The sequence below is a fragment of the Lemur catta genome, chromosome 15, assembly GCF_020740605.2.
Source record: "Lemur catta isolate mLemCat1 chromosome 15, mLemCat1.pri, whole genome shotgun sequence".
Taxonomy (NCBI): domain Eukaryota; kingdom Metazoa; phylum Chordata; class Mammalia; order Primates; family Lemuridae; genus Lemur; species Lemur catta.
This window is the reverse complement of record NC_059142.1, coordinates 13,236,960-13,257,455: the sequence shown is the minus strand read 5'-3', so window position 1 is coordinate 13,257,455 and position 20,496 is coordinate 13,236,960. Positions and strand designations below refer to the sequence as shown.

The following is a 20,496-nucleotide window of genomic DNA, read 5'->3' as shown; positions in this document are numbered from 1 at the left end:
AGTTGGTGCATTTCAGCCTGTGTCAGTAGAGGGCAGCTGTCCCCAAGTTGGTGGCTGCTGTGCCTCGCCTCAAATGGAGGGCAAAGAGCTCCTAGGCTCAGGAGCAGGCACCCATCCACTGATCAGACATTCCCTGCAGACCCACTGCGTGTCGGGCACTATTTTCGCATCTGACTTCACAGCAGTGAACAAGAAAGACACGGCCCAGCCCAGGGGCACAGTCCAGCAGGGAGACAGGCACAGTTACCCCGCAGCCTGCGTAACTGCACCTGCGCTGGGGGTGAGTGCACTGATGGGCCCCTCTGATCTCACCTTGTCCAGAGCAGCTGAGCTGAGCTCTGGCAGATGGGAGGGGTTAGCTGGGGTGGAACCACCCAAGAAGGGGTGGAATCCAGGCAGAGGGAGGGGCTCTGAGGGAGGAAAGATTTCGTTCCCTTGAGGAGCAGAAGGATGCCAGGGGTCTGGGGCAGCACTGCTCAAACTGTGGCCCATGGAGCAGCAGCGTCACCATCACTGTCACCTGGGAGCTGCACAGAACTGCAGGTTCCTGGGCCCCATTCAGACCAGCAGAATCAGAATCCCGGGGGACTTGGGGGGCAGGAATCTGTGTTATAGCAGCCCTCTAGCAGAGTTTCCAACACTGAGTTTGAGAACAACTGGTCTACGGGCCAGTAGGCAGGGAGAAAGTGGCCTTGGTGGAGTTGCAGGGGGACAGGGGCAACAGCGAGGCCTTTTAGCCCATGTTAAGAAGTATCTGTTTTCCCCAGAAACAAGGGAGAGACATTATAGGGCTGAAACAGCCAAGTGATGTGTCAGATTCACATGTGAAGATCAGCTGCTCTGCAGAAAGTGGGCTGCAGGGGACCCAAGGGAAACACGGAAACCTTTCAGGGACACTGCAGTGGTTCAGGCCACAGGTTCCAGGGCCTGGTACTAGGGTGGAGGGAAGAGAACAGAAGGAAGAGCTATTGGGAGGTGCTGCCAAGGCCATCAGCCCACAGGGTGAGGGTGGGAGGAGTCAGGATGGCACCCCAGCACCGGCATGGAAGGATGGGTGGATTGGGGGACGGGATGGTCATTCACAGAAACAGGGACCAAAGAAGGAGCATGAGCTTGAGTCCAAATGTGGAAGAGCTGAATTGTAAGTGGGGATGTCATGCAGACAGCCCTAGCTTCCTCCGAGAACTTACAAGAATGAACAACTCTGTGTCCAGGAGGCCGAGTGTGATGATCCCTAATGAGTGCCCGGATGGAGGAGAGATGACTAATAACAAGTCCTCACTCAAGCGGCAGAGGCCAGAATCAGGTAGTTTAAAGGAGCCAGGCTGGGAGGGTCATGATGGGTGAGGGAGGTCATCCTCTCCATCCCCCTGTCTCTGATGTGGGACGGGACAGATTCCCCACCTAATAAGGCCCTGTCCCATGCATGATCTCCTGCTCCTAGTACCTGGCTGGATTTCTCCTTCCCCAGCCTCAGTGGTTCGTGCCGCCCCTTCCCAGAACATCTATGGCAAGGATCAGATCCAGAACCAGGACCCGGTCTCCCACTCTAGGCTGCTGAGGCCTGGGGAATTACTTCTCCATCCCTGCCCATCCATCTTTTGAGCCATGTTCCTCTTTCAGCCTGCCCTCCTGGGGCATGCTGGGAAGAGCAGCACCCTGGACCAGTGGGGAAGGGGAGGCAGGCAGAGGCTGGGTTGGGGGCAGGGGTGGGCCTCCGCAGACAGCAGGCAGGCAGCCCCAGGAGCAGGGGGGAGACTGCAGACACACTCCCTGCCACAGGCCAGCCTTGGGAAGGGCCCCTCAGGGTCCAGGGGAGGGGGCTGGGGGACACCAGGCGGGAAAATCTAGAGCTGACCACTGCCCTGCTGTTCCAGATGGAAGCTCCCCACAGGTAGCACAGAAGGTGGAACCCTTCTGTCTGTCTTCTCCTGCCTCTGCAAAGGACTTGCACTTGGAGCCTCTGGGGACTGAATGTGACTTCTGGGGCCCCACAGGGCCTGTGGCTACTGAGGTAGTGGACAGAGAGAGGAGCCTGTACCGGTGAGTGAGGGGGCTCTGCTGGTCCCAGGCCAGCCTCCCCTGCCCCACTCCCCCACTGGGTCCCCTTCACAGTCAGCACCCAGCCACTCCCCTGCTGGGTTCCCTCCTCTTGCCAAGCCAGCGGGCAGGGACAGGGCTGAGATGCTGGGTGTGTGTGTTTTATTATGGAAAAAGATATTTTATTACGAAAATTTTCAAGTATATACAAAAATAAAGAGTACAAGCAACTTCCCCGGACTCATTACGCAGCTTCAACCACAGATTTGCCAAATTCATTTCAACTGTTCACTTTCTCCTTCTTTTGTTATTTTCACAATATTTTCTTTTTATTTTTTCCACATACTTCGTATGTCACAGAAATTTTTACAATACTTTAAATTGAAGTCATCAGGTGATTTTATCCTTAAATATTTTCTTATGTGTCTCAAAAAATAAAAATAAAGACCTTTTCTTCCATAACCAGTGTCATTATCACATCTAACAAAGCTGCCAATAAGTCTTTCATATTATCTAATACTCAATCCAGATTCAGATTTGTTCAGTCATCTAAAATATGATCTTGCAAGTGGTTTGTTCTAATCACAATCAAAACAATGTCCACTCATTGTATTTGATTTATTATGTCTCTTAAATCTCATTTAAACCTTTTTGAATCTATGTACTCTCATTTTATTAATAGCCACTACTGCTAAAGGACTGTGCTAAGGACTGAACCCTGAAATGAATATGGTGGCCCTGCCCTTCAAGGCCACCCTGACCTCTTATATAACACATTACCACTCACCAAACACTGTCACAGATGTTACCTCAACTGGGAGACAAGTGTCACTCCCAACTCACACCTACAGAAGCTGGCATCCTGGGACCCCACCACTGCCACATGAGAGCCTTGGAAAAGTCACTTAAGATCTCTGTAAAGCCTGTTTTCAGCTCCAACCATTGACCATTAATATTAGCACGTGGGCCAGGCAGAGTGGCTCACACCTATAAGCACAGCACTTTGGGAGGCCAAAGTGAGAGGATCACTTGAGCCCAGGGGTTGAGACTAGCCTGGGCAACATAGTAAGATCACTCTTTCTACAAAAATTTTTCTTTAAATTTAACCAGGGGTGGTGGTACCTATTGTCCTAACTACTCAGGAGGCTGAGGTGGGAGTATTGCTTGAGGTTACGGTGAGCTATGATTGTGCCTCTACACACCAGCCTCGGTGACAGAACTAGGCACTGTCTCTAAAAAAAAAAAAAAAACCAAGTAAACAAAAAAGGCCATGGCATAGATTGTTATTAATTATTGGTAAATAGGCCCTTTAAATATAAGAACACTTGCCTATGTCATTATCATCATCATCATCACTGTCGTGTCATCATGATAGAAACAGCTAACTTCTCCCAGGTTGGTACAAGCTGCCAGCATGCATTAGTCACTTATCCTCACAACTATAAAATGGGTGCTGTTGCTATTCCTACTTAGAGATGAGGAAACTGAGAATAGGGAGGTTACGTGACTTGCTCCAGGATCCACAGTCCGAGAGCAGAGGAGCCAGGATTAATCCTAAATCTGTCTGACTCTGAAGTCTGGGCTTGCAACTGCTCTGCCATATTGAAAAGCCCCTGCAGACTGTCTGGTGTCCAGCAGGTGCTCAGTGAGTTTGTGTAATGTAGTGTCTGCCTCTTCCTCTTCCTCCCAGAGTCCACTTCCCCATGTCTGGCTCCTACTACTGGCCCAACACAGGCCTCCACTTTGTGGTGAGAGGGGCAGTGACCATTGAGATTGAGTTCTGTTCCTGGGACCAGTTCCTGCGTGGGACCATCCCACAGCACAGCTGGATGGTGGCAGGGCCTCTGTTTGACATCAAGGCTGAGCCGGGGTGTGTGGCAGCTGTGTACCTCCCTCACTTTGTGGACCTCCAAGGTAAACAAGAGGGAAATATGGTGGGTGGCTAACAATGGCCCTGAAGGGGAGTGTTGGACAATGCTGTCCTGGGAGAGGGCCTTGTGGCTTCCTTAGAGGGATGGGGAGAGGGCATAGAGGTAGAGACTAAGATTGTTCCTCCTAGTCTTCTCTGAACATACCTTTATTGAAACTCATGTCGCCAGCCTCATAATTATTTTTGCCTGAGCTTACTTGAAAATTTCCCTGAATGGAAAATGATCCCCTCAATGACAATAATAACTAGCATTTATTTAGTGCTCTTTATGTAGATTGTACCACTCAGAGTCCCAGCAGAAAACAGATGAAATGCTCCATTGAGATTTTTGAAGAGACGTTTCAAAGACAGCACTATTTACACATGAGGGCTAAGTGAACTAACGTGGAATGTTGGGGTACCTGGGGACTAGCAGCCATGGGAAGCCATTACGACTCCTACAGGAGGGAGAAGAAATAGTGTCAGCAGACTACACTCCAGAGCTGGAGCCATGAGAGAGGCATCCCAGTAGAAGACAGTAGTCATAAAGTATCCCAACCTCTGTCACCTCTGGAGACTTCCCACAGATGAAGTTCCAAGAAATAAGCTCACAGTCAAAAATATTACAAAGGGTAAATAAGGCACCATAAATGAGAGCCAGCGGGAACTGCAAGTACCAGAGTCAGTCACTTACATACTTCAGACATTGGAATTATCAGAAACAGAACATAAAATAAGTGTGTATAACGTGCTCAAAGAAATAAGTAGTCTTAAAAATATGAGCAAGAAGCAAGAAACCATTAAACATGATAAACCAAATTTGGAATCAAATTAAATTGACAGAAAATATTTTAAAAATTTGTAAAGAAGAACAAGTAACATAGATAGATGATACCATGAGAAGACCTAATTAGATTTCCAGAAGAATCTAATAGAGACAACAGAGAAAGGTGCAATATTCATAGAGATATTATAATATTTAATAATTGTCAAGAAATTTCTAGAGTTGTTGAGAGATACGATACTTCTCAGAATGAGAAATCCAAAAATCCAAAGTAGGAGAGACAGACAACAGAGAGAAAGATATCAAGACTGGACTCACTATGGTGAAACTACAGAACAACAAAGTAAATGGAAGGTCTTGACAGCAGCCAGAAAGACAGATCACCTAGAAAAAACTACCCTGAGGCTGATCACTGAGTTTTGAACAGCAGTGATAGAAGGCAGAAAATGAAATTATCTCTTCAATGTAGTCTAAAAAACTGCCAATCAAAGATTGTAAACAGAGCATTAATTTTATTTTTTAAGAAAAGGATAAAATAAAACATTTTAAAACAAACCAAAAACCAAAACCAAGAGCACTTTAACACAAACAAATGCTCACTGAAGGAAATTCTAAAGGATGCAGCCCACATGCAAAAGGAAAAGGATCCCACATGGAGGATCCGAGGTGCAAGACGGAATGATAAGCAAAGCCCCTGAGTGTGGGTAAATCTAACACAACATCGCCTAGAGAAAGTGATGATATTAAGGCCTGATATGTGGGGATTTAAAAGAGAGAGATAACTAAATAAATACCATAATAATAGCACCTAAGAGTGTGAAAGGAGTCCACGATCTCGGTAGCCTTCAGAAGGAGGTGAAGGCAAGGCTGACGTTCAAACAGATGCACCAGGACTACTGTCAGGTTTAAACGCTGAAATGCTTCCGGACAGGGCAGTAAAGGGAAATTCTTTACTTGTGGAGACCACACACTGCCTAACAACATCATTCAGTGTTGGCCACAGAGGTGGGAACTGGGGCCTGGCTGTGGTGTGGCGTGGCAGTGGTGGCCGAGGCAGCTGTGCCGTGGTCCGGCCCAGGGCAGGCCGGAGGGTCGGAACCTGTGAGGCAGCAGATGGGGGCACACAGAGCACTGCTGTGAGCAAGGGCTGCGGCACGGGCTCCCCGCACCCGGCCACGTGGGTAGACCTGGCATCAGATGAAACCCAGACCATGCTGGGTGCCAGGGACCTAATGTCTGTAGCATGGTGAGAAAGTGAGAAGAATCTGATGTGGTTCCCCACGTCAGATCGGGACTCAGGCAGGAGCTTCCTCTAACTGATGACAGAATGATTGGAGAAACAATTTGTGTTACAGCTTCTATCAGTTGTAAGCACTTTCATGATATGTACAGATTAGTTAAGTAATGAAAGCGGACATATTTTTAATTTTTAACTTATATTTAGTTGTTATGTTAATTTATACTGTCATTCCAGTAGTTCAAGATATTTGGCATCACCTCAAGGTAAAGGCATTAATCTAGACTTTAAGTATGTACATTAAAATATTAGGGCTATCAATCAAAGCATATATATAACAAAAATCATTTAGAAAGTAGTAGAAAGAAAAAAATGGAATGAGAAAAATAAAAAGCAAGGAACTGCCCAGGACCCAGGACCCAGGAAGTCTTGAGGCCACAGAAGCTCAGCAGACAATTCAAGCTGCACACCAGGAGGGAAGCGCAGGGCAGGGAGATACAGGCCACGGCCTCAGGAACCTCAGGAGTCCTGGGGAGCCTGGCTTAACAGACAGGGCCATGCGGAGTTCCGTAGGAAAGGTTCCATAGTAAAGTCGGGTGGGGGAGGGAGGGGCAAGACACCTCTGGGGGCTGTAGAGATCCGTCCAGAGAGAAGAAGGCTGCGGACAGGGCACTGACAGCTCAGACAATAAGCTGGGACAAGTTATTCTTCCCCACCTGACAATCTGCGGAGCAATGAGTACAACCACAACAGCAACCATGCTGCCTCTGGGGCCCAGGGGTTCTCTGGGTGCACTGTTAGGAAGACACGGGCTTGGCCATGGGAGTCAGTGGGCTCAGCCTGCCATAGATCTGCCCATGCCCAACAACAAGACCACTTGGGCTGCCGGGTCTTGGGATGCTCGGCGCTGCACCACCACTCCCAGCTCTGCACCAGGTATCCCAGGGGTAACCTCACACAGCTAAGGCCTGAGCCAGAATGTACCAGCAGAGCCCGAGGGGACAAGCTCTGCCTTTAGCTCCTGCTCCAGGGTCCAACATATCCACTCTTAGAGGCAGCAAGCTGGCCCCTCCCTTTCTGAGACACCCTAGTCACACCCTGGTCAGTCTCACACATCCATCAGGTGGGCCTGGGAAATAGGACTTGCCCAAGGAATTGGGTGACCCTCCAATTGCACAGCAATCTAGCCTCAGTCTGCCAGACTGACAGCCAGATGCAGACAGAAGTGAAGTCACTGTGTCGGTGGCACTGTCCTTTGAGGGCTCCTGGGACATGGCTAATGAGAATGATGAACAATAGGTGTGCAATCTGTGCCAGGTGCCACACAAGGTACCACATATATTAATATCATCTGGATTTTCACAATGACCCAGTGAGTTAGGGACTCTGGTTTCCCTTGGCGTACCAATGAGGAAACCAAAGCTCAAAGAGGTGAAGATCCTTGTCCAGAGCTGGGATACTAACCTGGGTCCTATTTATCCCAGTTTAAGAGCTACACTCCCACCCCACCCAGCTATGCCCAAGCCCATATTCCATCAGCATTTTCTAGACCAAATTCTAGGCCTCATCCTATGGCCAGACAAGACATACTCCCTCTGGATTCTGTACCCAGAGGAAGAGGCAATATGCACAAAGGCCACTATGAGCTGGCTGTGTGCATGCCCAGCCAGGAAACGAACCCTGGGGATGGGCAGGGCCCCTTCCAGGAATCCCTGCTGCCTGCTCTCTGGACTGAAGCTGTTTGTTGCCCTGGAAACGATGATCTCACTGCCAATCAGAGGTTTGGTTTAGGATTTGGGCACTGGCCACTTCTTCACTGTCATTGCAGAGGTCCTCTGTTGAGTGACCAACTTTCCACAGTGAGTTTCCTCCCACTATAGCTAGAGTTTAGAGCTTTCAGCCTGTCAGCTTCACTGTGGGGCCTCACAGACGTCACCATCCTGGGCATTCTCACCCTCCTGCAGGACCAGCTCCGTCAGTTGCGGGGCCCAGCGCAAAATGTATACTTCTCATTAGCCACGTCCCTTGTTCAAAAATGATTAAGACTACCAAAATGGTGACAGCAAACATTAAACCAAGTGTCAGGTCCTTCTGAGCTCAGGGCTCTGAGTGACTGACAACACAGGCCACATGACCATGGAGTTGGCCCTGTCTTTTGGGACCCTCGCCTTCCCCCATACTCCATCTCCTTCAGAACACATAGACCCCTGCTCTCCACTTCCTCGTTTCTGTCTCACTTCCTCCTCTCTAACCTTCCCATGAGGAACAAAGACACTTCACAAAGCCACCTTGGTGAGATCATTCATCAGCTCCTCCCTTTCCTTCTCCCCGTCCCCACCCACCCAGGAACTTACCTGAACTAGACTAGATTGCTGGGAACCACAATGATATCCCACGTGCCTCAAACCTGTAGGTTCTCTGGAACCAGCCCCTTCTGACTCATGCAACAATAGAGCATCTCAAAATGCAGATTCTGCAAAATGCGTCTTCAGAAGATCTTAGGGATGGACATGGCAGTCACGTTCATAATCCTAAAATTTTGAGAGGCAGAGGTGGGAGGATCACTTGAGCCCAGGAGTTTGAGGTTGCAGTGAGCTAGGATGATGCCACTGCACTCTAACCCAGGTGACAGAGTGAGATCCAGTCACAACAAAAAAAAAAGCCCTTAGTACTTTTTCTTCCCAAACCCCAAGAGTTACCAGGAGGACTGTGCCAAGTTGTCTGAGCAAGAAACAGAAAGAACCACAACATCCATGTGTGATATGCTTGGTAAGGCTGCATTTTATCCGTGGTAACAGCAGGTAACTCTTGCTATCCCAAGTGCTTTACAGACGCAAACCCATTCAATGTTCACAATGACACTGGGAGGTGGATACTGTTATTGGCTTCACTGATGATATGTGGCAAGGTCAAGTAATCTGCTCAGAGTTGCATAGCTGCTTAGGGCTTTTGCTGGAGTCAAACACAGGCAGTCTACATCATTTAACCACACTGCTAGATGGCTCTCAGGTGATGGGGATCCCATTGTCCCTTGTTGAGCAGGAAAGTCTCTTTGCCTCAACAGCTCACCTGAGCCTGGAAGGTGCTGACAACACACTTAGCAGGGAAGGCAGGGCCATGGCATAAAGGCCACAGGCCCAAGGGCAGGCTCTACAGGAGGCAGAGTCCCTGTCCCCCTAAACTATACAGTGGCTCAAGGCAAACACTGGGAATGCATCTGGGAAAGGAGGAGGGAGCTGACGGGCTTCCCGTGATGCAACACTTGTGATGCCTTGGGCCATCAGCCTGTCTTCCCTATTGGGCCATGAGCTCTGGAATTGCAGTGCCCGCGTCCCCCCTGCTCACGCTACATACCCAGGGCCTGGCACATTGGAAGGGCTCAATAAACTTTTGTTTAATGAGCAGATGTGAAGCTGTGGGCCACAGACCCTACCACAGAAACATGCCTACCCCATGATGGCTTGTTCTGAATATTTCTAATGAGACCAGCTAAAGTCAGCTCCGGGTAGAAGGTCTCCCTGCCAATGAGATTTGTCCCAGTCAGCACTCAAGCTTCTTCTCCTTCAGGCCATGATCTTTCTTGTTGCTTCTCTTCTCTCTCCAATCTATCAACACAAACATACTGTCAGGTTTGGAGAAGGTGATTCTGCTATAGTCTATGGAAAGCACAGAATATGCAAGAAGGAGGGCGACCAACTCCTCTCAGATGGTCCAGAACTTTCTTGATCTTAATGCTGACAATCCTGCATCCTGGGGACCCTCTCAGTCCTGGGCAAGCCAGGCACAGTCAGTCACCCTAGCAAAAAGGTAAGCTGGAGTCACACAGCACCTTCGAGAATTCAGCCAAAGTTAGCTTGGCACAGAGAATCTGTGAGTGCCACAAACTGTGGTCAGAGTGCTGGGATCTGGTCCTAGGGCCTTGACTGGCTGTGTGGCCTTGAAAAAAGCACTTCCCTCACAGGGTTTCAGTTCCCGCATCTGACCCATGAGGACATTCTACTGCTGTGAAGGTCCAGGTGAGACCAACCACCTACTGTCACTGATGACAGTGCAAAGTGGCAACACCTCTTGGAGAAGCAATTTTGGGGGAAACAAAAGGTCTCACCCTTTCACACACTTTTCCTATCCCTTGGTTCTTACTGATTTCATGGCAATAACCCAAGGGAAACAGAAACGTTCTCTGCTGAAATATGTGCATTGCAGTGCTGTGTATCACGGTAAAAAGTTGGAAGCATGCTCAACCCTGACAGGAGAGGCAGATGATGAATTACAGGGTGATGCATCCACTAGCAGGGATCATATGCTGTGGTCATTAGAAAGGTCTGACAGATGGCCACAGCATTTAAACTGTCGTGGGAAAAACAGGAGCCAAAAGCTACATGAAATACAATGGAAATATAAACAGGTCTGGCTGCAGAGAAAGACTGTGATGGAAAAGGGTACGATGGTAGCAATAGTTGCATTATTTGATTGGTGAGATTCACAGGTGAATTGTCCTCATTTTTTCAGATGAGGTATGCCACTGTGGTATTATTTTTCATCCAAAAACTGCAATTAATAAGTGAGAAAACTTCAGTAATGATCTTCATGGCTCCTTGCATGCTTACCATCATTCGGTGATATTCTGACTGGTACTCCAGCCACTAAGGTCCTTGTTCAGCTTTCTGGATGTCCTGTTGCCCAGAAACCACCTGCATCACAGCAGTTGCCAGGCAATGTGGTCATGGAGCCAGGACTCCTCATCTGCAGGCCAACATCTCTTCCACCACCAGCCTTCATCACGCAAACTGTCTCCTGTGGCTTTAACATCTTTACCTGGTGTACTGATCAGAGGCTGAAGACAAAGAAAACAATTCTGTCTGACTAAGGAATGTACTGGAAGACTCTTGAGTAGCTCATAGACTTAACAGAAGTTTCTACAACAAATCTAAGAGGGGAGAAAAAGAGTGTGACACAATGATACTGAAAAACCAGGAACACAACCAAGGTCAAACCAAGAAAAATATGGAGATATCTCTGCTGCAGACATAGCTGCTGTGGGTTCTGCCTGCCATGGGGCCACTGGACATTTGGCTCCACTGCCATGCCAAAATAATCTCTGTCTTTTCATCTGTGCTCCACCCCTCTAGACTAGAGGTCCTGGTTAGGGGCATCCACTTAGCCAAGTCTTGGCCATATGTAGGTGTCATAGCTGCCAGGGAGTATCAGCTTCCCGAGTGAGAGCCTCAACTTGCCTCCTGCCAAGCCCCACACAATGCTGGAGGTGGCTCTTCCCCAAAAGAGGAGTTTGAATGGTTAGTGGCCAGTGTAGGGTCCTTGACCACTTGACAATGTAGGCTACCCTTGGTCACTCCATTTCCCACCATCCCTTCCTTCTTGTTCTCTACCTGCCTAGAGCCAAACCTACCAGCATCACTCAATCATCCTCATACGTACAGAATCTCCACCAGCACAGGTGGCCAGAGGTACAATATCTTTCCAAGGTCCAGGGCCAGGGGATGGACCTGGGTATGAGTTTGGCTCAAAGAAGTTCCTGAGGTGCTCCCACCCTAGAGACAGTATTACCTGCAACCTCCAAAGGCCCCAGACCCAGGCATAACCCCTTTTGCATGCTGGGTATCTTAGTCCGTTCAAGCTACTATAACAAAATCTTATCAACTGGTAGCTTATAAATAAGAGAGATTTATTTCTCAGTTTTGGAAGCTGGGAAGTCCAAGATCAAGGTGCCAGCAGATTTGGTGTCTGGTGAGGGTCCTCTTCCTCATAGATGGTGCCTTTTAGATACGTCCTCACAGAGTGGAAGAGACAAACAAATTTCCTTGGGTCTCTTTTATTAAGGCAATGGTCCCATTCATGATGATTCTGCCCCTATGATCTAGTCACCTGCCAAAAGGTTCTACTTCTTTTATTTTTAAGATGAGGTTCTATCTAGTCACCTGCCAAAAGGTTCGACTTCTTTTGTTTTTAAGGTGGGGTTCTTGCTATGTTGCCCAGGCTGGACTCAAATTCCCGGGCTCAAGCAATCCTGCCATGTCAGCTTCCCTAGCAGCTGAAACTACAGGCATGCACCACCACAGCTAATTTTTTTCTACTATTTTTATAGGAATTCCACCTTTAATGTCATCACTTGGGGATAAGAATTTCAACATATTAGTTTTGTGGAGACACAAACATTCAGACCCTACCTCTGCATTCCCCCAAGAAGGTTCCTGAGCCTAAGCCCTCAGATCCTCCTGTGCCAGCCAAGCCTGACTCAGTGAGGGCACTAAGTCCATGCCTCTCTATTCCATCATTTGACAGGGGACCATGTGGACATCTCTCTGTTCCAAGTGGCCCACTTTAAAGAGGAGGGGATGCTCCTGGAGAAGCCAGCCAGGGTGGAGCCACATTACACCGTCCTGGAAAACCCCAGCTTCTCCCCCATGGGAGTTCTACTGAGAATGGTCCATGCTGCCCTGCGATTCATTCCCATCACTTCCACAGTGTTGCTCTACCATCACCTCCATCATAAGGAAGTCACCTTCCACCTCTACCTGATCCCCAGTGACTGCTCCATTCGCAAGGTGACACTAAGAGCCAGAAAGGCTGGGCCAGGGTGGGCTGGTGGTAAACATGAAATACGGAGAGCCCCCAGAGGGCTCCTTGACTGGGAATAAGGATGAGACTCTTGTAAGTGGGAACCTCTAAGTGGGTGAATAGTCCTGCCCCCTGCTCAGCCACAGGCTGGGCTCCTGACTCCCCAAGGTCTCCCCAGCTGGGTTCTCCCCATCACTGATCTTTGCACAACTGTTGGCAGCCTGTTTCCAGGAGTCAAAGGATGGGAGGGCTCTGTGCCTAAAACCAGCCTTTCCCCATTCTCACTTCTTCTCCAGCAACGACCCTGTTCCCACCCTGAAGCTGGCAGACGCCCAATGTGGGGCTGTCTGTGTGGCTGTGCTTGGGGAGAGAGCGGTGCAGGGGTGGTATAGCCCCCCCCACACACACACAAACACACAAACACAGAAGCACTATCTCACCTATTCAGACCAGATCCCATGGGGCAGAATCCTCTCTTAAGCATTGTTCTGTATGTTCCTTAGGCCATCGATGATGAAGAAAAGAAGTTCCAGTTTGTGCGAATACACAAGCCACCCCCACTGACCTCACTGTATATGGGCTCTCGCTACACTGTGTCTGGCTCAGAAAAGCTAGAGATAATCCCTGAGGTGAGCAGCCCAGTGTTTGCCCCTTGCTGGGATCAGAGGGCATGCTTGGGAATCCCTGTGGGGCAGGTCTCAGGGCTGTCCCAGGGGTGCAGCACATTCGGATTGGGCAGGAAGGGAGTGGGGTTTGGTGTGAGTGGGAATGCTTCAGAGATTGGAGGACAGGGAGGGAAGATCACACCCAGGATGTGGAGATCGATGGGGTTTGACTTGGGGTCACTGGAAGTGCTTGGGCTGTAGGGAGCCAATGGCCTCCAGTGACCATCCGCAGGAACACACCTGCAGCCGAACACACTGGGTTTCTCACTCATTGCGTCGGGAGAACACACACCATGGAAAACACGGGGCATCTCAGTAAAAGGGTGTTAGAAAGAACCTGCTGTATCATTTAGCCCTTGGTTGGGTAATATTGGGGAAGGTTTAAGGCAATGAAGATTTGCTTTAGATTGGGCATTTTCAGTAAACAGGAACAATTCTGTCAATGGGAATCTCAACAAATCTCTACAGGGAGGGCAAACTAAGGCAAGCACAAATCTGTAATTGCTAAACGAGTAGCCATCACTCATTTAGTACAGTGGGGATGTTTGACATTTTGTGGGCTGCCCAGTGACCTGTCTGTAGTGGATGTCCTGAGAGTGTGTCTGACCAAAGGACAAAACAGCAGCGATGTGAGCCTCAGTCAGTTTGTGATAACACTGAGGTCTGGCTGGGAGCCTCAGATCCCTTCCTGGGGGTCAGGGGCTGCTTTTTGCACTTTCTCAGTCCACCCTTATGGTGAAAGTCACATGAAGTCGGGCCCCTGGGCATTAATCCTTCATATCCAAATCTTCACTATGGCCCACATCTGCTGCATAGGATCAGCAAAGCATTTACTGAATGGTGGTCTGTAGTTCAACCAGGATTAATCCCTCTTTCTTTCTCCTTTTGTTGTGAGATGAGTCTTTGAACCATCTGATATGACAACAGCTGTGCAGCATTTAAGACTCAGGATAGGACACATTGGACAACTGTAACACAGGCAGTTATCAAAAACAAAAGCACTATTAGTCTGTGTAACAGGTCTCCAAACCAGGGGCCTAGATTATGGAAACCAGCCAATAAAACATACCCAGACTCTGGCTGGGTCTATTTATGAAAGCCAGGGGGCCTGCAGTGTTCTCTTCCCTAGTTGGAAATTGTGCTACTTACAACAAGTATAAGTCAACAGGAAGTATTTCCTGCAGTGAAAATTCCACCCTGACTAGCTAATAAATGTTTGCCTGCAAGGTAAGGTGGGGGATGATAGATCCAGAAATCAGTTAAATTCAGAGCAGTAGCTGGGTCTGGGAAAACATACAAGAGGTTTGTTTTTCCTTACGTGGTAGAAGGAAACCATAGGGAGTCAGAAATAATAGGATGAAGTTAAGGGAGGTCATATTAGTGTTTCAGAAGGTGTCAAAGTAGAATAATAGAACAAGATTAGTAATGGAATAAAGGGACAGAAAAGAGTGTTGAAGAATCAGAAAATTTATCTTATTCCAAAGTCTCAGGCAGAAGCTGTCTATCTCTGAAGTCCATGGCTTCTGAAGGATTTCTAGTAATCTTCAATTTAATGTCCTCAGAAGGACTAGATATCCAGTAGTTAGGAAGAAGTGACGTTTATCTTTTGAGTTGGGAAACATGACTCCAAGGATGAATATCTTGGAGTTTTCCTGCTGTCTCAGTTGTTAACAAAGGATGAGAGAAAGACATGATTCAGTCATTCAATGAGTATTTACCCAGTGCCAAGTATACGCTGTCTTTAGTGGAGATAATTCAGTGAACAAGACAGACTCATCCCTGCTCTTGAGAGGCTTATATCCTAGCGGATGAGACCTACATATATAATTAAAGACATAGTGACCAAGTACCATGATGTGCTGTGAAGAAAATACAGCACTGTAAGACAGTGACTCAGGCTATTTTACCCTAGTGGTCAGGAGAATTGTCTCCGAGAAGGCAACATTTAAGCTGAGACTGCAGTGACAAGAAGGGCTCAGGCATGCGGAGATTTGTGGCAGAGTGTTTCAGGCACAGGAATGTGTGCAAAGGCACGGAGGTGGAAGGAAGCTTGACACTTCCAGGTGACAAAAAGGAGGCCAGTGTGGCAGAGTTTGGTGCACGTAGCAAGAGATGGGTCAGATCAGAGGCAGAGTCTCCCAGGGTGCACTGGCCCAGTCGGCCCTGATATGGATTTTGGATTTTGCTCTAAGTGCAATGCCAAGCCCTTGGACGGTCTTAAACATGGTAATACATGAGCTGATTTACTTTCAAAAACATGCCTCTGGCTGCTGGGTGAAAATGGGTGATAAGCAGACAAGAGTGGAAGCAGAGACACAAGTCAAAAGGTTGTTGCAAAGCCAGCCATAGTGATGCACACCTGTAGTCCCACCTACTTGGGAGGCTGAGGCAGGAGGATCACTTGAGCCTAGGAGTTTGAGGCCAGCTCAGACAACATAGCAAGACCCCTTCTCCAAAAAAAAAAATGCTGTTGCAGTACTACAGACTAGAGTTGCAGGTAGCTTAACTAGGAAGTTAGCAGTGGAAATGGAGGAAAGTTGATGGATTCAGGGTATCTTTTGGAGGTAGAGCCAACAGGACTTGGGAAAATGGATGTGGAGGGAAAGGAGTTAAGGAGAAGATCCCTAATTTGGAACCATTTACCAAGTTTGTGGAAACCGAAGAAGGAGCATGTTTGGTAGACAGTTGGGCATAAAGAGTTCTGTCTGGGGTATGACTTAGGAAAGTGGATGCATATAAATTTCCTGTTAATTGAAAGCAGGTCAAGATTAGGATCCATTGGGAAGACAGGCTTTGGGCTGGAGGAATGAAGGTTTGGATTCAAGATGGGGGAGGTGGAGGAAGAAGGATTTGGTTCAAGATGTGGGGAGAAGAATCTGGCTTAGGACGGATGAGGACTACTTTTAAGGAGGAGTCCTGACTCATCCATGAGGTACCCAGCTGTGTCCTCTTCCTTCTGAGTCAGGACATGTGGATGATGGAAAAGAGCACTGTCTGATGGTGGTGACTGATTTCAGTCCAGGAGGTCATGGAGTGTCCCTATGGGGTCAAACAGGGCCAAGAAGGTGTTGGATGTGGGAAAGACCTCACTTGCAGGATGAACAGGATGGCAACTCTCTGTCTCTTCAGGAACTGGAGCTCTGCTATCGGAGCCCTGGAGAACCCCAGCTGTTCTCTGAGATCTACATTGGCCACCTGGGTTTGGGGATCAGTCTGCAAATGAGAGACAAGAAAGACGGGACTGTGGTATGGAAAGCCTTGGTGAAACCAGGTAAAACCAGGGCAAGTCCAGAGGTTGGGGGAGAAAGAAAGTCAGTGAATGTGTGTGTGCCTATGTGTGACAATGTAAATTATCACAATTTATTAATGACAAGAAATAGCTCATAGAAGTTAGGTGGCTTTTTCAAGTCACATAACTGTTGTTATGACCAGAATTTAAACTCAAGTCAGTCTGACTGTCTAAGCCCTGTGCTCTTCCCTGTGCACCATGGTGTCTCCACACTACCCCTGAATTAACAGATCTCGACATCTACAAGGCTTTTGGCAAAGCTTCTCATGATAGCTTGGATGAGGGATGAAAGAGTTGGAACTAGATGATTATGTGGTTGTATGGATTCAGCCAATTTTGGCAATATCAGATACTCTCCCCTGGATCATTCAATATTTTTCAGGTAGATAAGAGGGAATCAAATGGTGAAATTTTAAGGATGGAGAAATCTTATAGTCTTAGTCCAGTACCAATACACTGAGAACCCAAATCACCCAAACATTCCTTCTAGGGACAAATGTCAGCTGTCATAAAAATGGAGCTGCTTCCTGGCCTGCTACAAACAGGCTTCACAGCATGGTGGCAGGAGGGTGGGCTTTACTCAGTCCTGGCTTGTGTGCAACCACGCGTGGACTAACCAGCCCCAGCTTCAGACCTGGGTTTGAATCCCACTCTCACACTTACTTCCTGGGTGATCTTGGGAAAATTACCTAACTCGTTCGAGTCTCAGGTTCCTCATCTATAAAATGAGGATCATAATGACTAACTTGTAGGAATGATGGAAAGTTTAAAAAAACTGATGCTTTTACATGCGTCATGCTGTGGTCCTTAATAAATAGTAGTAATATTATTCTTTTTCCTCATATTAAGCCAGTCTCCTCCTTCTGGCAGTCTTAATTCTATCCCTTGGAGCTCACAGGAGAAGTCTATCTCCTTGCCCACGGGAAAACCCATCAGACTCTTGATGTGATCATTGCCTCTCTTATGTCTCCTCTTACAGGAGTTAAACATCACAAGTCCCTTCCATCATTCCTCCTCTATTTTTATCTTTAAATTCTTTGCTGCCACCATCCACAATAGATGCTCCAGTTGATAAATGAGTCAGGACTGACTCCCAGACTATGCAGTCAGCATACGGGCTGTGGAACACCCTCCTCATTCCATCCATACGGACCCTGTGCTCCCTGAACTGCAACCTGAATTCCCTTCTCCTTGTGTTCTCCTCAGGCACCATGAGGTCACACTGAACCTGGGATCTGCTCAGACTCTCAGGCCTTGTTCAAATGAACTACAGCAAACTCCCCCTTTCTCTCCTTTGAAAGAAATGTTTTAAGTCTCTTCTCTCTCTTTTTTTTTTTCTTATTTGTTTTTCCTATTCAAATCCACTCATTCTTCCCCTGTGCTAAGCTTGCTTGATCTTGATTCTGACATCCAAATCCAGAACACACATATTTGGTCTGTGCCAGTCTACAAGGCCAAACAAGGACAGGGAAGTAGATTTCTACTCAGAATAAGGAGATGTCAAATAGTTAAAGCTTTACCTAGCAAGAGATTTGGTTAGTTCTCCACCAGGTATACACTTCAGGGAAAGACTGGATAAAGCCAAGCCTGCAGTGTGTGGAAGAAATTGCTACTGCTCATTCAGATGACATCTCTCTCTTTATTGGTCTATGTTCATAGCCTCTGGGCCTCAGTTTTCCCATATGCATAAGGAAGAGATTCTGAATCAAAGAATCTCAGAAGTGAGTGGGAGCTTGGAGGTGTATCACGTGTGTTAACAACTACTACTGCAACAGATGCTCATTTATCTCTGTTTTCCTCCAGGAGACCTCAGACCTGCAGCTACTCTGGTCCCTCCCACCCCCATAGGTCAGTACCAGCTGTTAGGGAGCACAGGAGCCAGTGGGAGTTCTGGGGTGTACTATCTGGTCCTGGAAAGAAGGGAAGACAGAGCAGAAGGGATTCTACCATTGCAAAGCTCACAAGGATCAAGATCTGGAGAGCAGTGCATGCCCCGGGGCAGAGTCCCTCCCCATCCCCCCTAGTTCCTGCCCCCACTCAACAACCTCAAATGGCCCCATCATGAATCCCACTACCACGTCCCACTTGGGCAGAATACCAGGCTAGATGCTGACATGAGGGAGGGCAGAGATGCCTTTCTGATGGTCAAAGGCCTTTCCAGAGGGAGAAGGAAGCCAGGGATGAAGCGGGGAGAGAGAAAAGGGCTGGAAGTGGGGGCTAGAGGTTGAGTATATGGTGGGAGCCCTTCTTTGTTCATTGCCAGCCTCACCTTCATCCATGGACACCCCGGCCTTGCTGCACTTCGTGGACCAGTATCGAGAGCAGCTGGTGGCACGAGTGACATCGGTGGACCCTGTCTTGGACAAGCTGCATGGACAGGTGCTGAGCGAGGAGCAGTATGAGCAGGTGCGGGCTGAGGCCACCAGGCCGGGACAGATGAGAAAGCTGTTCAGCTTCAGCCAGTCCTGGGACCAGGCCTGCAAAGATCGACTATACCAAGCCCTGAAAGAGACACATCCTCACCTCATTGTGGAGCTCTGGGAGAAGTGGGGTGGCAAAGGGGGGCTACGATCACTCAGAAGCTGAAGTCTGAACACCCACCTTTGGGTCCTGGCTCTGCCTGATCCTTCTTTGGGTCTCAGTTTCTTCATCCATACACAAGTTGCCATCTGACTTGCCTTCCAGCACTAAAGTGATGGAGCTTTGCTGCTGCTGCTTCTGGGCATTATTTGTCCACGCCCAGCAATGCCGCACAGGTTCGAGACTGTCTCCTGTAGCCTTCCCAGTCTGCGGTTCAGGTGGGATAACAGCATCTGAGGGAATAACGTCCATCTGGAGCTGGCAAGAGTCCCGCAGACCTTGCAGAGCCTCATGTGGTGGCCACAGCAGCAAAGCCCAGAGCTCCCTCGTCCCATCCAGATGCAAGGAGGTATGGGAGGAACATGGAACTGTTCCACTCTGGCTGGAGACAGACAATGGAAATGGACACGTGTCCTTGGGGAGGTTGAATGGGTTATGAATTCGGGGTCGGGGTGTGAAGATTTATGATTTATTTTCCAGTTGTTGTTCTATCCAGCCAAACCCACTCTTGCTGTTGGGAGTCACCCGAAAACCAGCAGTAGGAGAATTCTCACAAAGGAGTGCCCCAAACAGTCCCAAGATGGGGCCAGTTGGATTCCAAAGAAAGAAGCCCTGAACAGCAGAGTGATCAGTCCAAAGCATGTGTTAGTGGAACTTTCACAGAGTGGGCTTCAGTGCACCCTCCAGGCTGTAAAAAAGGGCTGTTCTACCTATGTATGTCCACAGCAAGGGGGTCAGGTATGGAGTTTACATGATGGCTTAAGGAATTTGGCTCAGGGCAGGGGCCAGTTTCCTTCAGTGTTTGGGGCAACAACCTAGACACCTTTATCAGTGCCTGCGAATGTTCAAGGCCCTAGTTCTGCTTCAAGCCTACTGGGAAAAACTGCAGCTGCCTGGGTCACAGAGCAGTCAAGGCATCCTGTGATTTTCCATCAGGACACAGAAAGAAAGTAGGGGCAACTGGGGGGAGGCTACACACCTTGTTGACTCATTGACTTTTCTGCCCAGACCATGTTGCTCACATGTGCAGTAAAGTTGGCTGGCTATGGGGACATTCCTCTGGAGATCAGAGTGTTCTTGAACTTTTGTGTCCCAGCTCTTGGACATGTCCTGTAATGGAATGGAGTCCCAGAACACCAACACTTTGAGAAAGATGTTCTTTACCTGAGATCCACGTAACTGTGGCTATTGTCTGGTCCCACGTAGGATAAGTCTGTGCAGAAGGCACAAAATTGTGAGGACTCTGCACTCAAGTCTCAGGCTCTCCACTTCCAAAGACCAGAAAGCTGTGCATGATGGACTTGCTGATTTGAATAGATTGCACATCAGCTGCCTGTGTTAGCAGTTTTCTGCTGAATGTGGCAGGTGTACAATTTGTATCTGAATTTCATATCCTCAGCTACCTTAAGAGAAAAA

General features: G+C 48.3%; 1 protein-coding gene and 1 long non-coding RNA gene across 5 annotated transcripts in view; one reads left to right on the top strand and one right to left on the bottom strand.

The window, feature by feature from the left end:
- NLRP1 (NLR family pyrin domain containing 1) overlaps positions 1 to 20,146 on the top strand; it is a 42,617-nt gene extending 22,471 nt beyond the window's left edge. For all 4 annotated transcript variants that reach the window (XM_045569621.1, XM_045569620.1, XM_045569622.1 and 1 more), the window contains 8 exons: positions 1,215 to 1,306; positions 1,878 to 2,043; positions 3,731 to 3,954; positions 12,271 to 12,533; positions 13,050 to 13,175; positions 16,341 to 16,482; positions 18,304 to 18,348; positions 18,764 to 20,146. In XM_045569621.1, the coding sequence (XP_045425577.1) occupies positions 1,215 to 1,306; positions 1,878 to 2,043; positions 3,731 to 3,954; positions 12,271 to 12,533; positions 13,050 to 13,175; positions 16,341 to 16,482; positions 18,304 to 18,348; positions 18,764 to 19,086 (1,381 nt within the window). In that variant the 3' untranslated portion in view covers positions 19,087 to 20,146. The remainder of the gene's footprint in view (positions 1 to 1,214; positions 1,307 to 1,877; positions 2,044 to 3,730; positions 3,955 to 12,270; positions 12,534 to 13,049; positions 13,176 to 16,340; positions 16,483 to 18,303; positions 18,349 to 18,763) is intronic.
- On the bottom strand, positions 8,341 to 18,998 carry LOC123650664. Its single transcript, XR_006739456.1, has 4 exons — positions 18,770 to 18,998; positions 10,578 to 10,804; positions 9,421 to 9,575; positions 8,341 to 8,501 (listed from the first exon to the last, which is right to left on the bottom strand). It is a non-coding gene; the product is annotated as an uncharacterized LOC123650664 (long non-coding RNA).
- Positions 20,147 to 20,496: the final 350 nt, after the last annotated feature.